At 42.1% G+C, this 19,503-nt stretch overlaps 1 protein-coding gene across 1 annotated transcript; it reads right to left on the reverse strand.

Moving 5' to 3' along the window:
• Positions 1-17,116: 17,116 nt before the first annotated feature.
• Positions 17,117-18,546, reverse strand: LOC121251660 (transcription factor MYB123-like). The gene is made up of 3 exons (XM_041150971.1): positions 18,303-18,546; positions 18,041-18,170; positions 17,117-17,861 (listed from the first exon to the last, which is right to left on the reverse strand). The coding sequence occupies exons 1-3, from the start codon at positions 18,529-18,531 to the stop codon at positions 17,189-17,191; spliced, it is 1,032 nt and encodes a 343-aa protein (XP_041006905.1). The 5' UTR covers positions 18,532-18,546; the 3' UTR covers positions 17,117-17,188.
• Positions 18,547-19,503: the final 957 nt, after the last annotated feature.

Consider the following 19,503-nt stretch of genomic DNA (forward strand, 5'->3'; position numbering starts at 1 on the left):
ATTAATGTCTAAAGAGCACAAAGCATGGGGACTAAAATGGTATTCATCCATTTTTATTAAAATTTCGGCTCTAAAATTTTTCTAGAAGTAAGAATTACATATTAAAAAACTCATGGCAAGTAGTCTCTCATAATTCTTTTTCTAGTTCTCTTCAAGATTTTCTTGTTGTCATATTTTATCTTTTCTATGCTTGATTTTTCTTTATTTTTTTTTTCTTAAACTTCAAATTAAAAAATATTTTTAATTAATGTTGACCGCAAGGAATATTTCCATCCCGCTACTTAGGGTTGGGCCTGGCAGGACACTGAAGCCTATCTTGACCCGAGTCACTGCCTTCATATGGGCCCAATAGTCACTAACCAAACTCGGCCCACGGTTTGTACTACAGGAGAGTGGATACCCTCGTGTGGGAAATAAATCAGCGGGACAGACAGGACAACCTTGACACCCTCATTTAACACCTAGCATTTAAAGATCTAAGCCGGCAAGTTAACAGAGATCACAGAAGACCCTCCATTTCCTGACAATGGGGACGAGAAGTGACCACACCGATCATCTGCCATTGAGACGCCGCCCTAGGAGCCACGTCGCATTAAAGACCATGGCCTAGTAACTACGAGCATGACGCAAACCCCTAATACATAATACAGAATGTCCCCACGATACCTCTATAAAAGCCAAACTCCAGGTACGAATAAGCCCCCTTAACATTTTGATTCCATTGTAATTCTCCAAAAATGAAGATTGACTTTGGCATTAGAGCATCCCTAAACCACCACTAAGCCCACCTTTGTCTCTTTGATTACAAGTAGCAGGATCTCGGTCCAGATTGCTAGAAGTCGGCCTAGGTGTACGGAACATGTCATTAACATTGACCATGTAGTTATTTCTTAAAAATTAAAACTCATATCTATCGACTTTGATTATTATAAAGGTATTGTTAACTTCGTGTTTCATGCGCCTTTAGGTTGGGTTCTAGAAACTCTGGTCTTCGGGTTTTCACTTGCACACTTGAGCAAACATGGAGAATAGGGGGCCTTACTGGTGGTTGGGGAGTCTCCAATGCTAAATTCAGTATATCTCTTTAGTAGTTTGTACGTAAGTTTAGGGGAATATGAGAAAGTTCTTCGTACATGAGGATCGGCTTTTATAATAGGTTTCTGGTGGAGATCACAAGTCCCTGACTCCAAGGAACTTATGTCCTTTCCACTGTTCCTTTCTCAGAATCCTTTAATGTGGCGTGGCTTCTAGGGCAGAGTCATAAAATGCGATGTAGATTCTAGGGGGTGGTGCCATTAATGTGGCGCGGTTCCCTAGCTCACTTTATCTAACGGGTGTTCCCTGTTGAGCTCCTCTTACTTGCTGTCACGAGCTCAAGGGTTCTCTGTATATCCCACTTGCCTGCTTATGCAGGATCAGGAAAGGGTGTTGGAGGGGTGGTGTCAAGACAACAAGTCCTATCTCCCCCTGTTGTTCGCTTTCCCCATGTATGGGTTGCTTTGGGGGTAGGTTTTACTTGTGAGTTGAGTACTTCGGAGAGGCCCACTGATTCTTCTTAATGGACAGGGGCTTGTTGGACTTAACTAGGCATGGCCGGACTCTCTGACTTTCTTCCTCGTGGTCTCTCATGGGCTCGATTTATGGGCCATTAAGGTGCAAAACCTCCTTACAATTACCCTGACAATTCACATCCGATGGTAATTCCTTCAAGCTTTCGCCGTTATGTTTGCATTTTCCTGTAGTCACTGTACTTGTTTTCTTCTTCCATAGAAATGAGCCATTGTTATTCTTTCGGCTCTTCTGCTTGCCTGGTTTTATGCCCCCGTGGCTTTTTTGTAGTTTTTATGTTGTTGGGCAACGGTTCCCCTTCTGATTTTATTGACACATTTTCTGACTATTGGACTTTGCACCTGATTGCGCCCCTTCAGACCTCTCAGCATTGATGGGGTCAGGAGGCTCCTTGTCTACACGTCGCATCACATAATGCATGCTACGAAATTAATGCATATCCTGCCAGCTTTTAGGGGTGCGTGCTTTCTTATGATCTCGGGGAGGCCAACTGTAGATGGGGCCTATTTAAATCCTCTTCTTTTGACGTTGGAACCCATTTTGCCTCATTTTCCTTTCTTAGAGTTCTTCATGCTCTTTTCTCTCTCTCTCTCTCTCTCTCTCTCTATCTCTTCAAATCTTCATCTACATGCAACCTATTCTCCCCGTCTTCCTTTTACACATTCACATGGCTCCTAAAAACTTTTCACGTCCCACCCCTGAGAGTTCTAACCTGGCCAGGCCTCCTGGCTCTTCGCATGTTCCTAGGGGCCTAGACCCTCCTGAGGTTCGCATTGAGTCGTAGAGATTCGAGGGATTCTCGTGGCATTTAGTCATGGCTCCTGGTGAGTTGTTGTCGATGAAATCAACCTACAACGTGCCTAACATTATTGAGTTTGAGGTGGTTTCTCCCAATGTAGGCGTCTTGGACGCCGGAGGGAACGTGTCGAATGTGGTCGTGTACCCTAGCATATTCTCTAATGGCCTTATGTTGCCTTTCTGACGTCCAGTTCGTGATGTGCTGGACTATCTGCACTTGGCACCCACCCAACTTCATCCAAACACATGGAGGATTTTGGTATCGTGCTGCGTCATCTGGTAGTAGGTGCTGGAGGAGATGGTTTCCGAGTACCTTGATCTCATCATGCATGAGTTCCTCCTCACCCACAAAATTCTGAAGCAGAGTGGCAATACTTGTAGCTTTAGGTCTATCCAAGCATCGGCTCGTTTGGAGCTGCAGTACAATCGGGTGAATGGGTGGAGCCGACGCTTTTTCTTCTTGTCCGGTAGGGGATGAGAGTTTCCTGTTGGTCAGTCCAATCAACATGACTACCCCGTTCTCGCCATCTGGGGGGTAATGGGTGATGACAAGAGCACTTGACCCTTGGTGACTCCCGAGGAAGTGAGTCTAATTGAGGTCGTTCGTTCTTGGGTGAAAGCCTATCTAGACGGCATTTTTTTCAATGCCCTGTTGGATAAGGGCAACTTTTGGTGATACTTGCCTCCCTCGGCCAACATGCATTTTGCCAACGGAACCATACCTATACAAGTGGTCGTGCCTCAGGTTCGGAGGCTTTCCCTTAGCCTACCAGTGGAGGGTAAGGGGAAGATTCCCAGGAAGGAGTCTTTCGCCAAAGTTGACTCTAACGCCCCCCCCCCCCCCTCAAGGCAATCTTCAGTCAAGGTGGTTGTTCAGGGACGAAAGCCGAGGTCATCGAAGAAGGTGGTGGTGACTGTATCGCCTTCTCGCCCCACACCACCTACTTCTCTCCCATGTGGGGTGGGTGGTTTTAATCCTCCCCAGTCGGCTTGGGCAGATCCATTGATAGCCTCCCTTGTGTAGCACGAGGAGGCTTTTGCAACCATCTTAAAGGCTTTTTCCCTGACCCCACCGAGCAACGTGGGTGTTGTGGAGCTTTCACTTGGAGGGAAGTTGCTTTCTATGCGATTTTATGGGGTTTCTTGGACCGTCCTATTAAGGAGTCCCAGATAGTTTTCTTGTCTCTAGAAGTCGATCTCGAGAGGATTCCCTAGCTCTTGTCTTTGAGCTGCCCTGTCAGGAGCAAAAATCTCCTCGGCCAGGTTTCAATTTCGGATTCTCCTATTGCCTATTCCCCTAAAGTCAAGGTTTCCTCGCTTGCACCTAGCCTAGAGGGTAATAGGGGCGACGATGTGGTGTCTAGAAGGGAGGTAGTGATGGTCGTGTCATGGGCTGACGGGGTTCTGACAAACGCACTCAGTGCTGAGGTCGCGAAAGTGTCAGTGGACGTCAGCGAAGCTTCGGTTGTTGCAGGCAACACCAGGGTTCCACTGTCCTTTACTTACACCACCCTGGCCTTGGCTTCGATGGAAGCTAGAGCGTGGGTTGAAGTGAGCGAGGGTGGTGAGGTCCTGGCCACATTGACTGAGGCTAGCGCTCCTTTGGAGTTCATTGACACCATCCTGACTTTGGCGTCGACGGGGGTAGGTGATGAGGTGGAGGTGATAGCGAAAGGAGAGACCAAGGGGGCCGTCCTAGAGCTTGATACTGAGGTGGCAGATGGCGAGGCTCCAGCAGCTTCTGTGGGCACAAAGTTTGGGATATTCTTGAATGTGCCATGGCAAGCCCTTGCCCGGCGAGTGGCGATGGCAATGTGCTCAAGAGCCCATTTGATGAGAGGGGGGATGCTGCCCTAAGGTCGGCGGTAAGTGGGGGCCATCTTCCTCATGTTCAGGACATGGCTGGGAAACTTAGGGTGTTCTTCTCCTAGGTCAGTTATCGACTCTTCATACCTTCTTTTAAGCTTTTTTGGTGCAGTTTCCTTTGTTGTTAATTTGAAATTTTTGAGTTAGGGTGTGGGTCAGTTGGCGGCGTTCATTGTGGACAATCAGGAGGCATTAGAAGGCGAGAATCGAGCACTCTGATCTTTGGCTCGGTTGGCCTTGCATTGTGCCAAAGTAGAGATTAAGAGAAAAGATGAGTTGGAGGAAACCCTCGTCAAGGTGCAATTTAGTCGGTAGTGGAGGCAAGAGAGGATATTCAAGATTTGTCGATGCAAGACCCAACTTAGACCCACCTTGGTAGGGTCCCAAGAGTCGTTTGATTGCAAACAAAGGGAGTTGGAGCAACTGTGACTTGAGAATGTGAAGTTGCAGAAACAACATGATTTCGACTCTCGGTCATACAAATGGTTGGAAGGTAGGTATGTGGAGGCCTCCAAGTTTTTACAGAAAAAGAGGGGCTTTCTCAAGGCTAAAGACCAGAGAGTGAAGGCCTTGGAGTTTGAGAAGACTGAGGCCGATCGTGTGATGGCCGTCCATGAGGCCACCATCTTAGACGTGTGCTCCTGCCTCGACAGTGATGAAGCCACCCTTCCTTGGTTGCGTGAGGAGCTATCGCACATCTGCTTGGTTCATGACGATGCCTGGAATTACGGCTACTTGGAGGCTTTGGAGAGAATGAAGGATCAGGTGTTCTTGAATCGCCAAAGCAACTTGAGGGCACTGAAAGTGCAGGAGCTCCCTTGAGACCCAGAGACATTGAATCATGGAGCCTTAATAAGGAAAGAGCTCATCCCCGAGCATCCTCTTAGACAAACCCCACTAGTGACAACCCTGCCAGCTGAACAACTCCCTCTCTGTGTTGATGTATCTCTTTTTATTTTGTTTGTAAAGTTAGGCACATTATTACTCTCATTATTATTATTTGTAAGGTACTCCGATCAAGTATCTCTAGATGTCCTTGCGGCCATTTTCTCGTGCCTTGTATATGCTTAATTTGTTAATAAAATTGTCATTTTTTTCCTTTGCCATTTGCTTTGTCCCTTCACATCAATGTTCTTTTTGCTTCGATTTTTTCATCTATTGGCTTGGTGGGCCAAATGTGAGGGATAATTTAAATCTGGGGGGATATGATACTTGGCTCCTCGGTCTTTTTGTCAACCCGAGAGGTCACGTCCCCCTGAATCCTCCAAGTGATTCGAGGGTACTAAGGGTGTATGTCCTTTCTCCAAAACCTGTAGCGCTGGGCCACGAGGCCTTGATAGAGAAGGAGTTGATGCCAAGGATTCTCTCAAGTTACCTTGCCAGTGCTTATTTCGCCAGCTAGGCACTATCATTTCTCATACCAATATATTTATTGGGTAGCGAAGAGAACAGACCCATATTCCGAGGGAGAGAGGTCAGGATGCCTTAGGCCAAGCCCTCCTATTCGAACTCCCTAGGGGAAGGGGTGTGAGTCGCCGCTCAGTTAGGGAGTTATCTTGCTTTTGCTCCTCGCTTAGTGGAGGAGTAGTTTGGCTAGGGTTCTAAGGTGTTATGTTGAGCAGTTGAAGGACTACATCTGCTCTCCACCAAAAGAGGGGTTGAGATGACTTTGGTCAAGCCCGCCCTTTTGTAACCCGAGGAGGAAGTTTGCCAAATAGTTGGGAGCGGTCCGCTCTTTCACGTGATGTGAGTAGGAGTTATCCAATGTACCATTGGACAAAATAAATTAGTTAGTATAACTCATTCTTGATTTACGAGTGCAAGATTTGTAAACCTGGGTTGTCTTGTCGTGGACGTGAGGTATTAATCGCTTGGCGTCTTGTTTGGTGAAGGAGGAGCGAGGCAAGGAGCCTGAGGTGTCGCTCATTTGGCATTTTGTTGTTGGAGATGACGTTTGGTGTGTCAGTCAGTCAAAAGACTAAATCCGCTCTCCACCAGAGGAGAGGTCGAGACGCCTTAGGTGAAGCCCGCCTGTTTGTTCCCCATGAGGAGGTGAGTTGTAGGACAGTCTAGGAGCTGGTTCGCTCTTCATCTTGATGGGGGTGGGGTAAGTCACTGGGTAGTTTGAGACTGGACCCGCTCCCTCCCATTGACATCACCGGTCAGGAGTGTGCTGAGTCAGTCAATCAAAAGATTGAACCCGCTCTCCATCAAAGGAGAGGTTAGGATATCTCAAGCCAAGCCAATCTTTTTGTTTCCCCCGAGGAGGTAAGTTGTTGGACAGCTGATGAGCTGGTTCGCTCTTCACCATGATGGGGTTGTGGTAAGTCGCTGGGTAGTTGGAGAATGGATCCGCTTCCATCCATTGACATCACAGGAAAGGTAAGTGTTGGGTCTGGCTGGCGTTAATCTCGCTCTTCGTCGTGGCAGAGGTCGGGGTAAGTCGTCAGGCAGCCGAAAGGTTGGGCTTGCTCTCCAATGCCAGAGAGGTGAGATGGCCTCAAGGCAAAACTTGCCCTCTATGTCCCATGAGGAGGTAAGCTTGCCTGGCAGTTTGAGACTGGACCCGCTCCCACCCGTTGACGCCCACAAAGAAGGTAAATGTTGGGCAGCCGAGGGCTAGCCCACTCTCTCCATCGCGAGAAGGATAAAGTAGCCTTTGGCATGACTCATCCCTTTGGTGCCTCGCCGGAAGGTAAATGTCAAAAGCTGAGTAGCCAGTCCACTCTTTGTCATGATGAGGGCAGGGTAAATTGTTCTGGAAGCTAAGCAGCTGAACCCGCTCTCCCCACGAGGGGGATGGGTCACCTGTCCACCCTTTAGCCCTCGTGGGGAGGTAAGTAGTCGGGCAATTTGGGGCTAGACCCACTCCTGCCCATTAATATCACATGAAAGGTAAGTGTTGGGTTAGACTGGCTCTGATCCCATTTTCCTTCGTGACGGAGGTTGAGGTAAGTTGTCGGGCATCCAAGGGGCTTGACCAGTTTTCAGTCGCAGGAGAGGCGAGATGGCCTTAAGGCACATCTTGGCCTCTATCTCCCGGGTGGAGGTAATTTTGTTGGGCAGTTTGAGAGTAGACCCACATTCCACCAGGAGAAGGATAGAGTAGCCTCTAGCGTGACTCATCTCTTTGATGCCTCACGGGAAAGTAAGTAGTTGTTGATGGAGACTTTGTTAGTGGTAATCACGTTGTTTGAAATTAAGTCGATGGAGATTATGTTAGTGGAGGTTACATTGGTGGATATTATATCAATGGAGATTATGTTGGTGGAGATTACATTGAAAAAGATTACGCTGTATTCCTAAAAAGCCACATTCTCATTAATAGAATTTATACATCAATGCAGAAACGTAAATTGGAAGTCATTAGGTTTTTAAATTAGTAATAAAACTTCTGCATGTGTTTGGCATTCCAAGGGTGTGTCACCTTGTTCCCATGGGAGTCTTAGAGCCAGTAAAAGCCTGGGCGATTGTTGGTAGTGAACACGTAGGGGCCTTCCCATCGTGGGCCAACCTTTCCTTCGTTTCGGGTAGTTGTTCCCATTTGCTTCAACACGAAGTCCTCAATTCAGAAGGCCCTTGGTTGCACGCATTTGTTGAAGCATCACTCTGTTCTTCTTTTGTTGACGGTTGTTCTTACTTTTGCCGCAAGCCTGACTTCTTCCAGCAAGTCAAGCTGTTCTTCTAGTCGTTCATCTTTGGATTTGTACTCGAAGTGTTGTACCCTGTAGGTTGTGATCTCGATCTCAATTAGTGGAGTCACCTCATGACCGTAGGTAAGGGTGAAAGGGGTCTCTCCCATTGGGGTTCTTACCGTGACACGGTATGCCCATAGGACTCCAGGAAGCTCCTCCACCCACGCACCCTTTTTGTCGCTAAGCTTCTTTTTGAGTACACCCATCAAAATCTCGTTGGTCGCTTCTCCCTGCCCATTAGATTGAGGATGACCCAGAGACGAGTAGCAGAACTCGATTCCTAGCTCTTGGCACTAGTCTCAGTAGTGATTACAGTCAAACTGCCTATTGTTATTCGATATGATGGTATAAGGGATGTCAAGTCTGTAGATGACTGTTTTCCACAAAAAGCATGTGATCCTACTTGTCATGATCATCGCCAACGCCTTAACCTCTACCTATTTAGTGAAGTAATCTATTGTCACTACTACAAACTTCACTCCTCCCTTGCCTCGTGTAACATCTCGTATTTTAGTGTATTTCTATTGAATGATTATTTTTAATAATTCAAAAAATTATTCTCTTGTTTTAAAATTGTCAGATTTTTAAATGGTTTATTTTTATGATGTTTTATTGAAATGGGTCATTTTTTGAAAAAATGATGGATTATTATTTTTGGGCCAAAATGAGATTTTGGCGTGTATTGGAAAATATTCATTTTCGGGGAAAATGATGTTTTAAGGCTAAGGCGTATTTTATTATATGCATGCATGTTGGTTGCATTAATATGTTTTTATCTCGTGGGTTGTTTGGGTTATTACTTACTTACGGTACAGTTTTATGGTACCGTAGATTTTGATGCAGATGAGGACAAAGAGCCTGAGGAATCGGCTTCGTGAAGTGAATGGTATGTGGTTGCTTTTGGATTATAGAATTTGTTTCCCACTCTTATATGTATATGTGTTGTATTATATTTTTAATGGATAACTATATAATTTTTAACGGCTATTTATTTTGGATATTTGTATTAAACAATTCTAGTACTTAGTTAGCTTATTTATATTAACTGCCGCGACTTTTATTGTGCACTTTTGCATATTGCTCACACTTGAGCACATTTCATTAGTATGCGTGACCCGTGTTGTCATTATCCTGACGATACGATTCTTGCATTTCCGTACATGGGAGTCGGGGCACCACACCTGGGGGAAGGGGGCGTACCAAGTCGATCCCCCATTGGGCGAAGGGCCATGGCTAGGTGATCAACGTCAGTTCTTCTGGCGGGCAATGAGGCATTTTGGAGTATTCTTAACATTTCTTGTACTTCCGTATGTACTCCTCAGAGTCCCACAGGGCTTGAGACTAGTAGTTCGCCGCCTTCATCACTTTGCCCGCCATCACTTTTCCTCCAAAATGGTCATCACAAATTCCCTCGTGCACTTCCGCTAGCATGTATGGGGCTTCTTCAAATGAGATGCACCTCAGGAGGGGTGTAGAATGTCCTTTTCGGTATAGGACTCCCTCGATTAACGTGAAAGGTGCCACTCTGTTCCTGATTTTTATGGTCTCATGTCTGTCATCGAGTACCTCGTTGGTATCAATATATCTAATAATATCCAATGCCCATTCTGGGGCTCCTGACTTAACTTCCACCACTTCAATCCCCATAGTTGGTATTTTGATGGCCCTAATCATAGTCCCTTCTGGCAGGGGAGAGTTTTCTTTCATAAACGCTGCCCATACCAATTTATCTGCCTTTTCATTCTCAGTCCTCGTCACTTGCTAGATTTGAAAGTATTCGAAGTGGGAGCGCTCAACTTCTATCAGCATAAGATATTTCTTTAATTTGTCGCTCTTCGCAACGAACTCCCTCCATACTTGATTGATCACAACTTGAGAGTCAACTTGCACCTTTACCTCATTGGTGCCTAGAGATCTAGCGACTGCCAGACTTGAGAACAATGCTTGATACTCTGCCCCATTGTTTGTAGTTTTGGATGCTAGCTTGATAGCATAATTTTGCTCTTCGCCTTCGTTGGTAATTATATTCACCCCCTACTTCTCCACGGACGCAGCAACATGAGCCATCGACGAAGACCTGCCATGGCTTCATAGGAGGTGCATGTTCGATCCCTTCCAGGAAACCGGTAAATTTTTCTACGAAATCTGCAAACACTTGTCCCTTAATAGCATTATGTGGTGAGTATTCAATGTCAAACTCGCTCAACTCCACGGCCTAGTTCGTCCAGGTGTTGCTTGGGGTCCCACTTTTGACCAGCAAATCATCCACATAAACCTCCATGTTTCTCTCGATCTGATTTTTCAACATACGGTTGACCAACCACTTGTAGGTGGCACTTGCGTTTTTCAGTCCAAACGGCATGGCCGAGTAGCAATATAATCCTTGATTGGTGATGAACAAGGTTTTTTCCTTGTCACTTGGGTTCATGTGGATCTGGTTGTACCCGAAGTAGGTGTCCATGAAGTTGAGTATGCAGTGGCCGCCCGTGGAGTCGACAATCAAGTCTATTAGGGTAGCGGAAGCTGTCTTTTGGGTAGGCCTTATTCAAGTAGGTGAAGTCAATACACATTCTCTATTTTCCATTTTGGTTTTTCACCAATAACACATAGGACAACAAGTTTGGGTAATGGGCCTCCCATATGAAGCCCACCGCAAGTAGCCGATCGACTTTCATCGCGATGGCGACATTCTTATCTATGCTGAAGTTTCGACCTTTTTGCCTTACTCCCTTATATTTTAGGTCCACGCTCATGTGGTTGCTGTATGACCTCTAGCTCGATCCTAGACATGTCTTCATGACTTCAGGCGAAGACATCCTGGTGCTCCGTGAGGAGCTGTTGTATGACGTTTCTCATGTCGGGTGTAATCCCGCTGCCAATCTTGACGGTAGCTTCCGGTCGGCTCGGGTTTGACAGGATCAACTCTAGTGGTTCATTCATCTCCACTTTTGTGAGCCCTTGCTCATCTCAGACCTCCCCCTCCTCCAAGGTCTGCTCAGACGGGGGTGAGAGGTTGTGGTCTCCAGTCGGGAAGTGGACCATACTTACCTCGACATTTTTGTTCTTCAACTCTCGCACGTAACGCTCTCGTGTCATGACCTGCATGTAACGCCACCTCCTCCTGCATTCCCAGATCCCACGTGCTCACTGTTGCTTGGTTCCACCACATTTTCTAACTCATTGGTGACCACTTTGAGTGTCTCATTTTCTCTTTGGAGGATTTCTACTTAGGCAGTTAGCCTTCCTACCAGTTGTTCCATCACGATGAGGCCGCCTCCATGTTTGTTGACGTTCCTGCTTTTTGTCCCTATGTTTTTTGAGAATGGGTTGCCACAGGCATGCAAAAGACACGTGAAGTCTATAGAGATCCCACAGACGTCACCAATGTTAACGTCGTGTTTCGCGCGCCTTTGGGCTGGGTTCCAAAAACAAGGGTCTTTGGGCTTTCACCTGCACACTTGAGCAAACACGGAGAATAAGTGGCCTTGGTGGCGGCCATGGAGTCTCTGATGCTAAATTCAGTATATCTCTTTGTATTTGGAGATCGACTTTTATACTAGATTTTAGGTTGGGATCACTCGTCTCTGACTCCGAGAAATTTATGTCAATTCCATTGTTCCTTTGTTTGAATTCTTTAATGCAACGTGGCTTCCAGGACGGCGTCATTAAATGCGGTGTAGAGTCTGAGGGTTGGCGTCGTTGATGCGGCGCGGCTCCCTAACTCACTTTATCTAATGGTTGTTCCTTGTTGAGCCTCTCCATGCTTGCTGTCAGGAGATCAAGAGTTCTTTGTATATCCCACCTAACTGCTTGTGCAGGTTCTTGAGGACCAGGTCTCAGAGGGGTGGTGTCAAGACAAGTCCCATCTCCCCCTACTTTCTACTTTCCCTATGTATGGGTTGCTTCGAGAGTAGGTTTTACTCAAGGGCCGAGTACTCCATAGAGGCCCACTAACTCTTTTTAGGGGGGGTCATTGGACTTATCCAGGCTTGGCCGGGCTCTCTGACTTGCTTGCCCCGTGGCCCCTCGTAGACTCCATTATGGGCCAATTGGGGGGGGGGGGGGGGGGGGGGAACGTATCACTATCACCTATCCTGATAAATATATGAATATTTTTTTTTCTCAAATCATTTTTAGAATGCCTTTATTATATATGGTACAATATATTATGAACAATAAATAAGAAAAAATTAATTATTTCAATATTGATGCGTAACCCCCATAATGAAATCCATGGATCAACCAATACTGGCTAAAAAGAAAATCCATAGGCAATGATGACACTATTCTCAAGCAAATTTCATGAAACAGTACCTCTGTCAAAATTACTCATAAGCAACACTAGGCCTCCAAACTCTCTTTTGAAATATTTGACAAGCCAAAACTTCATCTCAAACTCCTCCCCTACATAACTTGGTACTTGGTAGCAAAAATTTCCCTATCTCCATTTTATCCTCATAATACTACTGGCTATATTTGATTTGTAGCAATAACATATCACGTCATCACAATATTTGATTTGTAGTAACAACTCTTCGTCTTGGAGAAAAACCAAGAATACTATGCATGCGTACGTTTCAATTAATATTTTTATGCGTTGAATGAGATGCGATAAGAAACTTGTGAATAATAGTGAAATGATTTGAGTTAACATAATTTTTTAGGTTTTGAGAAATGACAGAGAAACAATTGAATAAAAATATTATAAATTTAAAATATTATTAGAAAATAATTTTTTAATAAAATTTTTGTTTTTGTTTTTTTTAAGATAGAACAAATTCCATTCATTTATAACGGGACATTATAACTTTGACTTGAGACATATAGAATACAAGCCAACTATTGCTTTTAAGGCTCTCCAATACACAAATTTCATTGTAACTGACATGGTCTAGTCCATTGATATAACTCTCTACAGACAAACCGTCTGAGAGACAACACTCTGTCCTAAGACAGATTTAATAAACCCTACATTCTGTCCTAAGACAAAATTAAACAACCTCACACTTCTTCTAAGACGAAGTACATAACACACTCTATGGACAAAATCCAAGAGACTGTTTTTTTTTTTAACCTAAAACAAATGAAATAATAGAAAATGTAAAAAATACATCGAAAAATAGCGAATTACAACTTGAAAAGCTATAAATCCTCATTTTCAACCTTAGAGGAAATAAGAAATGTAGAAACCGAGACTGTGGTGGCACATGAGGGACACACGCCATCCTAGAAGTAAGCCAGAACGTCAAATTTGAAAAAACTGATGGCCTTGGTCCCAAAAAATCCATATGTGGTGACGATAGAGCTCTTCTTGCAGTGGCGCGTGAATGTCACGCATGCACTTTAGGCCATGCATGTGGCTAATGCGTTGCTCCGTTCAATGAGATTCTTCGTTCGTTTGAAAGATCGACACCTTGGAAATCTGGCAATAAGGTGCGTGGTGGTCACCTGGCTTTAGAGAACAGTAGATCTGCATTTTGCTCTACTGTAAATGAAAAAACTAACAAAACCTGAAAAATAAAAGAAAAACTAGAGAGAAGAGGGAGAATGGATGAGGGAGGGAAGAGCCAAAGCTTCAACCCCCCTCCCCTGGTCTGAGTTTTTTGAGGAGGGCTGTATAAAGAGAAAAGGGCAAGAATAAGGTTTTTCGTTTCAAGTATGACCAATAAAATTTTTGTTTTGAATTTTAAAAAAGTTGAATTATTTTTTATGTTTTGTTTATAATTAAGTTTAGAAAAATTGTAATAATTAGATGAAAAATTAAAAATTAAAAAATATTCACGTTTGAATAATATTTAAGATGGAGATCTAATGGTCCCAAAGGAGGAGTTGTCATTTTTGCCAAATACACCTTGTAACGAAGGCAAAAGGAAAAATCATAATCATTCTCGTAGGAACAATGAAATGAAATGCTGACCAGCATAAGTCCACATCACTATTTAAGAAAGAGAGAAAAGTCAAAGGCTCTTTGTAATACTCAGAGCCTAAGCTCAAACCAGAAGGGAGGCCAAGCCCATGAAGATGTTGTTTTGGTACTTTCCTGACTGTAGTTTTCTTGCCAGACTGTTTCTTTTTTTTTTCTTCTTTGCTTTCCCTCCGGTTTCTTCACTTTCGAAAATTCCTCCACCTCAAATCCATTTTTTCCCCACGTCTCTACGGTTTGCTTTTTTTTTTTTTCCTTTTCTTTTCCATCACATACTCAGACTCTCACTCACCCATGGCACCACTCATTTGATTCACTACCTAATGATCAAGTCATCCTCCAAACTTTCTCTCTTGCTCCTCTTGTTTCTCCGCATGTTCTCACCACCCCACGATCCAATCACTGCTCAAGCCCTTCTTGGTTGGTCTCACTGCCGTGAAACACAAAAGCATTTTTCGTCCCATGCAAACCGTGTAATGAAGCCCTTCTCGTCCAGAAAGCACCATAAACCAAACCATTCAAACATAGCCACCGTTCATTGTAGGCTCCCTCCACCGTAAATTGCACCCTCACGAGCTCCCCTCAACCCATGCATGGCAACACTCATTAGCCACCGTGTGAGAGCTGCCCAGCCTCCATCTGCATGTAAAATCGACGCCACCACCCTTCACTTGACCCCCACAGAAGCCACAGCTCCTCCGTGTGCCAACCTTGCAAGCCCTCCTTTGTTTTGCAAGACCGAAACGCAAAGCACCGGCCTTCCTTTGTAGTGAACCCAACACTGTCGCCGTCCAGCTGCTCAGCTCAAGCGAGAACAACAAGAAGATGCTGGTCGTACGCCCAGGTCCACCGTGACCACCCCTAGGTAAGCTGACACCGAATTCCCCCACTGTCAAGCTCTGCCTCTGTGCTCTCTCTCTCATCGTTCTCTCTCTCTCTCTCTCTCTCTCTCTCTCGCTCATCTCACTCTCTTTCTCTCAGTGTGCCGCCATTGGGATAGCCACCATCTACCACAACCCAACTCCGCCGCGACCTCCTTCCCCACGATGCCACTGCCTCTTGTTTTCCTTGGGTAAGTGTTGCTACCGCCACTCACGTCTTGGTCCTTTGAGAGTTTTCGTGGTTGTGTTTAATTTTAAATTTTTTTAATTTGATATTTGATTTTAGGACAAAATTTAGTTTACTTAAAAAGAAAATATTTTTGTGTCTTGGTTAACCTAATAGATGAGATGTACTATTACCATTTTGCCCCTTAGTATGATGTTTCCAGATACATGATTTCGGATGTTTAGGTTAATGGATTTATATTTTAATGAGTTGATTATGTACATTGTGATTGAAATCATGAGTTTTATATTACATGCAAGTTATATTTTTATTTGGACGTAGACGTATGGACTTACAATACTAAGTCAGTATACTAATGCTTTTAACAGAATAATTATAAGTTGATCATGTTTTAGTTTTTATATATTAAACTCACTTTGTATGAGTGTGTTTTAAATACAGATTAAATAAATATTTGAAATATATTATTAGTATTAATATTTTGTTTTTTGAAGTACATAGTAGTGCAAGATTTTTATTTTGAACTCTTTAAAGAGGAACTAATTAGTCTATTTGTTTTATTAAATAAAATATTTACTCTCCTACTTTAATCGGTTTTGTTTTAATGAGTCTTTAAACCATAAATGTATTTTATGGCATAATTGTATTTATTATTAATATTATTAAGCAATTTTAGAAATATTATGAGTTTAATAGTTATGTGGATATTGAGGAATTTAGGAAGTGATGATATTTTAGAATTATGAGAAATTTTAGGTTTTGAACAATTAAAATAGCTATTTCAGGTGGAATATGAGATTGTCTGTTCATTGAAAATTTATTTATGTTATATGAATTTTTATAGGTGATAATTGAAAATTGTTCAGTATTGTTGTGGAGAATTTCTGAAAAGTTAAGAAGCACAGGTAAGTAGGGTTCATATACTAATTTTGCACAAAAGAAATGAAATGAGGTTGACTTTAAAAATATGAATATTTCTTTTTGAAAAGAAATCTGAAAACGACCTCAGATGTTTGTTCTATATATGCATATATGCTATATAAAAGAAAGTATTTTCTGTCATGACTAGCGTAAACATGAGCTAATTTTGTACATTATGTTTCTGAGCTTTGCAAAAAAGAGTGAATATGAAAATCTAAAAGTTTTTATTGCGAATAAATGAAGATGTTTTGATTTTTTATTTATTTCAAACATGTGAAATGATTTAAACCTGTTCAGTTTTCGATTTTGATATGATGTAGCATCTGAAAACCTTGGTATAAATTTCTGAATCTGTATATGAATATGATATTGTTTCGATGTTGTTCTGTTATATTTTTGTTAAGGCTCTGTCACGAGTATAATGATGGTTTATAACCCTACCACAGGGGTGAAATATGGTATACGGCCCAGCTACTGGTATAATGTTGGTTTATAACCTTACCACGAGGGTGAAATATGGTATATAGCCCAGCCACAGGTATAATGGTAGTTTATAACCCTACCACGGAGGTTAACATGGTATCTGTTCCAATGAAATTCTCTAATATGATATGAAGATGCTGTCTCATTTTATGATATGTCGAAAGATTTTTCAATAAAAAAGTTTTCTGAAAGTTTTGCTCGGATGTTTTGTAATAAATTATGTTTATGTATTCTGAAAGTAAATATCTTGTTTTTGCATTTTAAAAGTAAATGTTTTGTTCTGCATACCGAACTTTATAAATACTCATGTTCACATGTTAGTATAAGTTCTCTATTTACTGAATTGTTGATAACTCACTCCTTATCTCTACAATATTTTTCAGATATTTGATGGTTTAGTTGATGATCAAGATTATGATGTATTGTGTGAGATGATTTAAGTATAGTAGATTAAGCATATAAAATTTTTATGAGTATTGTCGGTTTTTATTAAGAAATTTTATTGTGTTATGATGACTTGATATTTTGAAAAATTGGTTATATTGAGAAAATTAGATTGAATCGAAATGTCTATATGATATTGGGAATTTGAAGTCTATTATTATATTGTTGAAATGTGAATTTAAGTGATACGAAGTAACTCTTACACCCGTGCGGAACCGGGGCGTTACACTATTTTCTTGCAAAGATTCTATACCCACACAAGCCACACACTAGGTACAAACTTTTTCTGCAATATCTATCTAACAATATTAATGATATATACATATATATTTATTTCAAGGTGAAGAGCAGTAAAAGACGAGTGTCCATTGTAATTTTTTACATATGAACGGTTTTATTTTTTACAGAATTCTTCAACTTGTCATTCCCCTTTGGAATCAAGGATTGAAGCCAAGCAATGGAAGTCGGGTGCCATGCTCGGTTGAACATAATTGCTCATGATGGTCCAATCGTGCGGCAGCATTTCATCGGAAAACATCAAAGACTGATCCAAATGTTGCGGTAATTCATGGTTATTGTCGTTGCTATACTCGAGGCCACATGAATCTGGAAAGTAAGAGTTGATAAGATCAGAGAAGTCAAGCTCCCCCATATTGGGATCCATCACAAACTCTGATGTTTGAATATTTTCTCTGCAACCAAATGCAGAAGATGCCTTGCAATTATCAACCTCCACACGAGGCTTGTCAAAGGGACGGTCACTGTCGATGGCTGGCCCTGCAACTTTGGTGTCAGAGTGTTCATCTTTGCTAGGCTCAGGCTGGGGGGACATACAAACCTTCGAGCACTTGAATGCCTTGGTCCAGACCACATTTGAATTCGTCTTTGATGGCGATGGCACTGATGCGTTCTTCTGGCACAGGTTGATGTTGGGGGGTTTGTGATTGCTCTCATTAGTCTTTTTTGTTGAAATCTTTCGAGTTGGATCAGTGCTTTTGTACTGGTCTTGAACTTTTCTGCCTAGATTTGTGTTCCAGTAGTTCTTTATTTCATTGTCTGTTCGCCCTGGAAGCCTCCCAGCTATTAGAGACCATCTAAAAAGACCGAAACTGGATTATCAGATGCCTCAGCATCTATGCCTGATTCTCAAAACTATCTTTCGCTTGCATCATACGAGAGCTATCAAGAAGCTTTCTTCTCTTTAGAGAGAGAGAGAGAGAGAGAGAGAGAGAGAGAGAGAGAGAGAGAGAGAGAGAGAGAGAGAGAGAGAGACCTGTTCCCCAAGAGTTTGTGAAGCCTAATGATGAGTTCATCTTCATCTGGTGAGATGTTACCTCTTTTGATGTCTGGTCTCAGGTAATTCAACCAGCGAAGCCTGCAGCTCTTACCACATCTTCTCAATCCTGCAGAAGAACCAGTTATCTGAAAAGCCATGTGTATTGTTGTTCCTCTCTTACTGAATGAAGCAAAAAGAAAAGATCAAAGGAAAAGAAAAGAAAATCTTTTGATCTTAACTCTACTATCTATCTAATTACCTGCTCTTCTGGGCATGTTTCTCCATTTTCCTTCTCCATGTACTTTGATGTATTCAGTCAGAATTCTGTCTTCTTGAGCAGTCCAAGCACCTCTGTTCAAGCCCTCTTTAGCACAACAAGGGCTTCTCCCCATCTGGGCAGAGATGCACGTATGCCTGAATATTGAATGTTTCCTCTGCTTTACAGCAATACTTATAGCTTTAGTTTTGTCCAAAATAATAATTTCCATGCTCTTATTAATTTCTTTAATTGGCCCATATGTCTCATTGCCGAGTGGTCGTAGCTTTCCGAGTGGTCGTAGCTTTCCGACTGGCATCAACTTTAGCTATAACCAATATGTATGTGTGTGGGTAGAGAGATACAAAAAGAAAAAAAAAAAGAAAAAAAAAAAAAGAAAAAGAAAAAAAGAACAAGAAATGTCCAGTGAAAATATTTATTCATCGTCATTTTTTTCATCATTCTCTCGTCATCTCATGATGTGGTATTAAATAATAAATTCACAAACAAAACATAATAAATAGTTTCTAATCATCTAATCTCACATAATGGAATGATAAAAAAATAGATGATAAGTAAGCATTAGTCTAAACTAGAGTTCTCTGGAAGATTTTGTCAAGAAAAAGAACAAAAAAATGTGTCAAGAAATGGGGTTTGAGATATACACAATTTACAACTGGCATGAGCTCTCAAGAGTCAAGAGTCAAATCTTGTGCGCTCGTCTTATTCTGGGATCAGAAATTTTTGCTATGCCAACTAGAAGGATGCATCCATCCATGCATACTAACGTGTGATTCACGGTTAATAACCCAAAAAACTTGAAAAAATAAAATAAAACAAAATTATGTAGTATTTTATATATATATATATATATATATATATATATATATATATATTTAGGAAGACGCCTACCATATTACTAAAATTTATTCCAAGGATCTTGTTTTTGTCTAGAATTTCCACGCCAAGACATTATTAACTTTTTGACAAGTCATATTGAATTTTTTCTGCACAGGCTTTTTTTTTTTTTTTTAAAGAAAAACTGTCATCATTCATTAATCAGAAAAATTTACATTCATAACCAGATACATTCTCAGATCTCCCTGTATCAAACATGACATCATAAATTAAAATAATACATTTAAAACTCTACTAGTATACTATTTTCTTTTGTTTGCACGGCGTATTAAAGAGTGTGTTTATG

The sequence above is a fragment of the Juglans microcarpa x Juglans regia genome, chromosome 2S (assembly GCF_004785595.1).
Source record: "Juglans microcarpa x Juglans regia isolate MS1-56 chromosome 2S, Jm3101_v1.0, whole genome shotgun sequence".
Taxonomy (NCBI): domain Eukaryota; kingdom Viridiplantae; phylum Streptophyta; class Magnoliopsida; order Fagales; family Juglandaceae; genus Juglans; species Juglans microcarpa x Juglans regia.

Coding starts and splice junctions, on each gene's coding strand:
- LOC121251660 (XM_041150971.1), bottom strand. CDS start 18,531: ATGGAAATTATTATTTTGGACAAAACTAAAGCTATAAGTATTGCTGTA. Junction 18,171..18,302: donor AAACATGCCCAGAAGAGCAG/GTAATTAGATAG, acceptor GTTCTTCTGCAG/GATTGAGAAGATGTGGTAAG. Junction 17,862..18,040: donor CACAAACTCTTGGGGAACAG/GTCTCTCTCTCT, acceptor CGGTCTTTTTAG/ATGGTCTCTAATAGCTGGGA.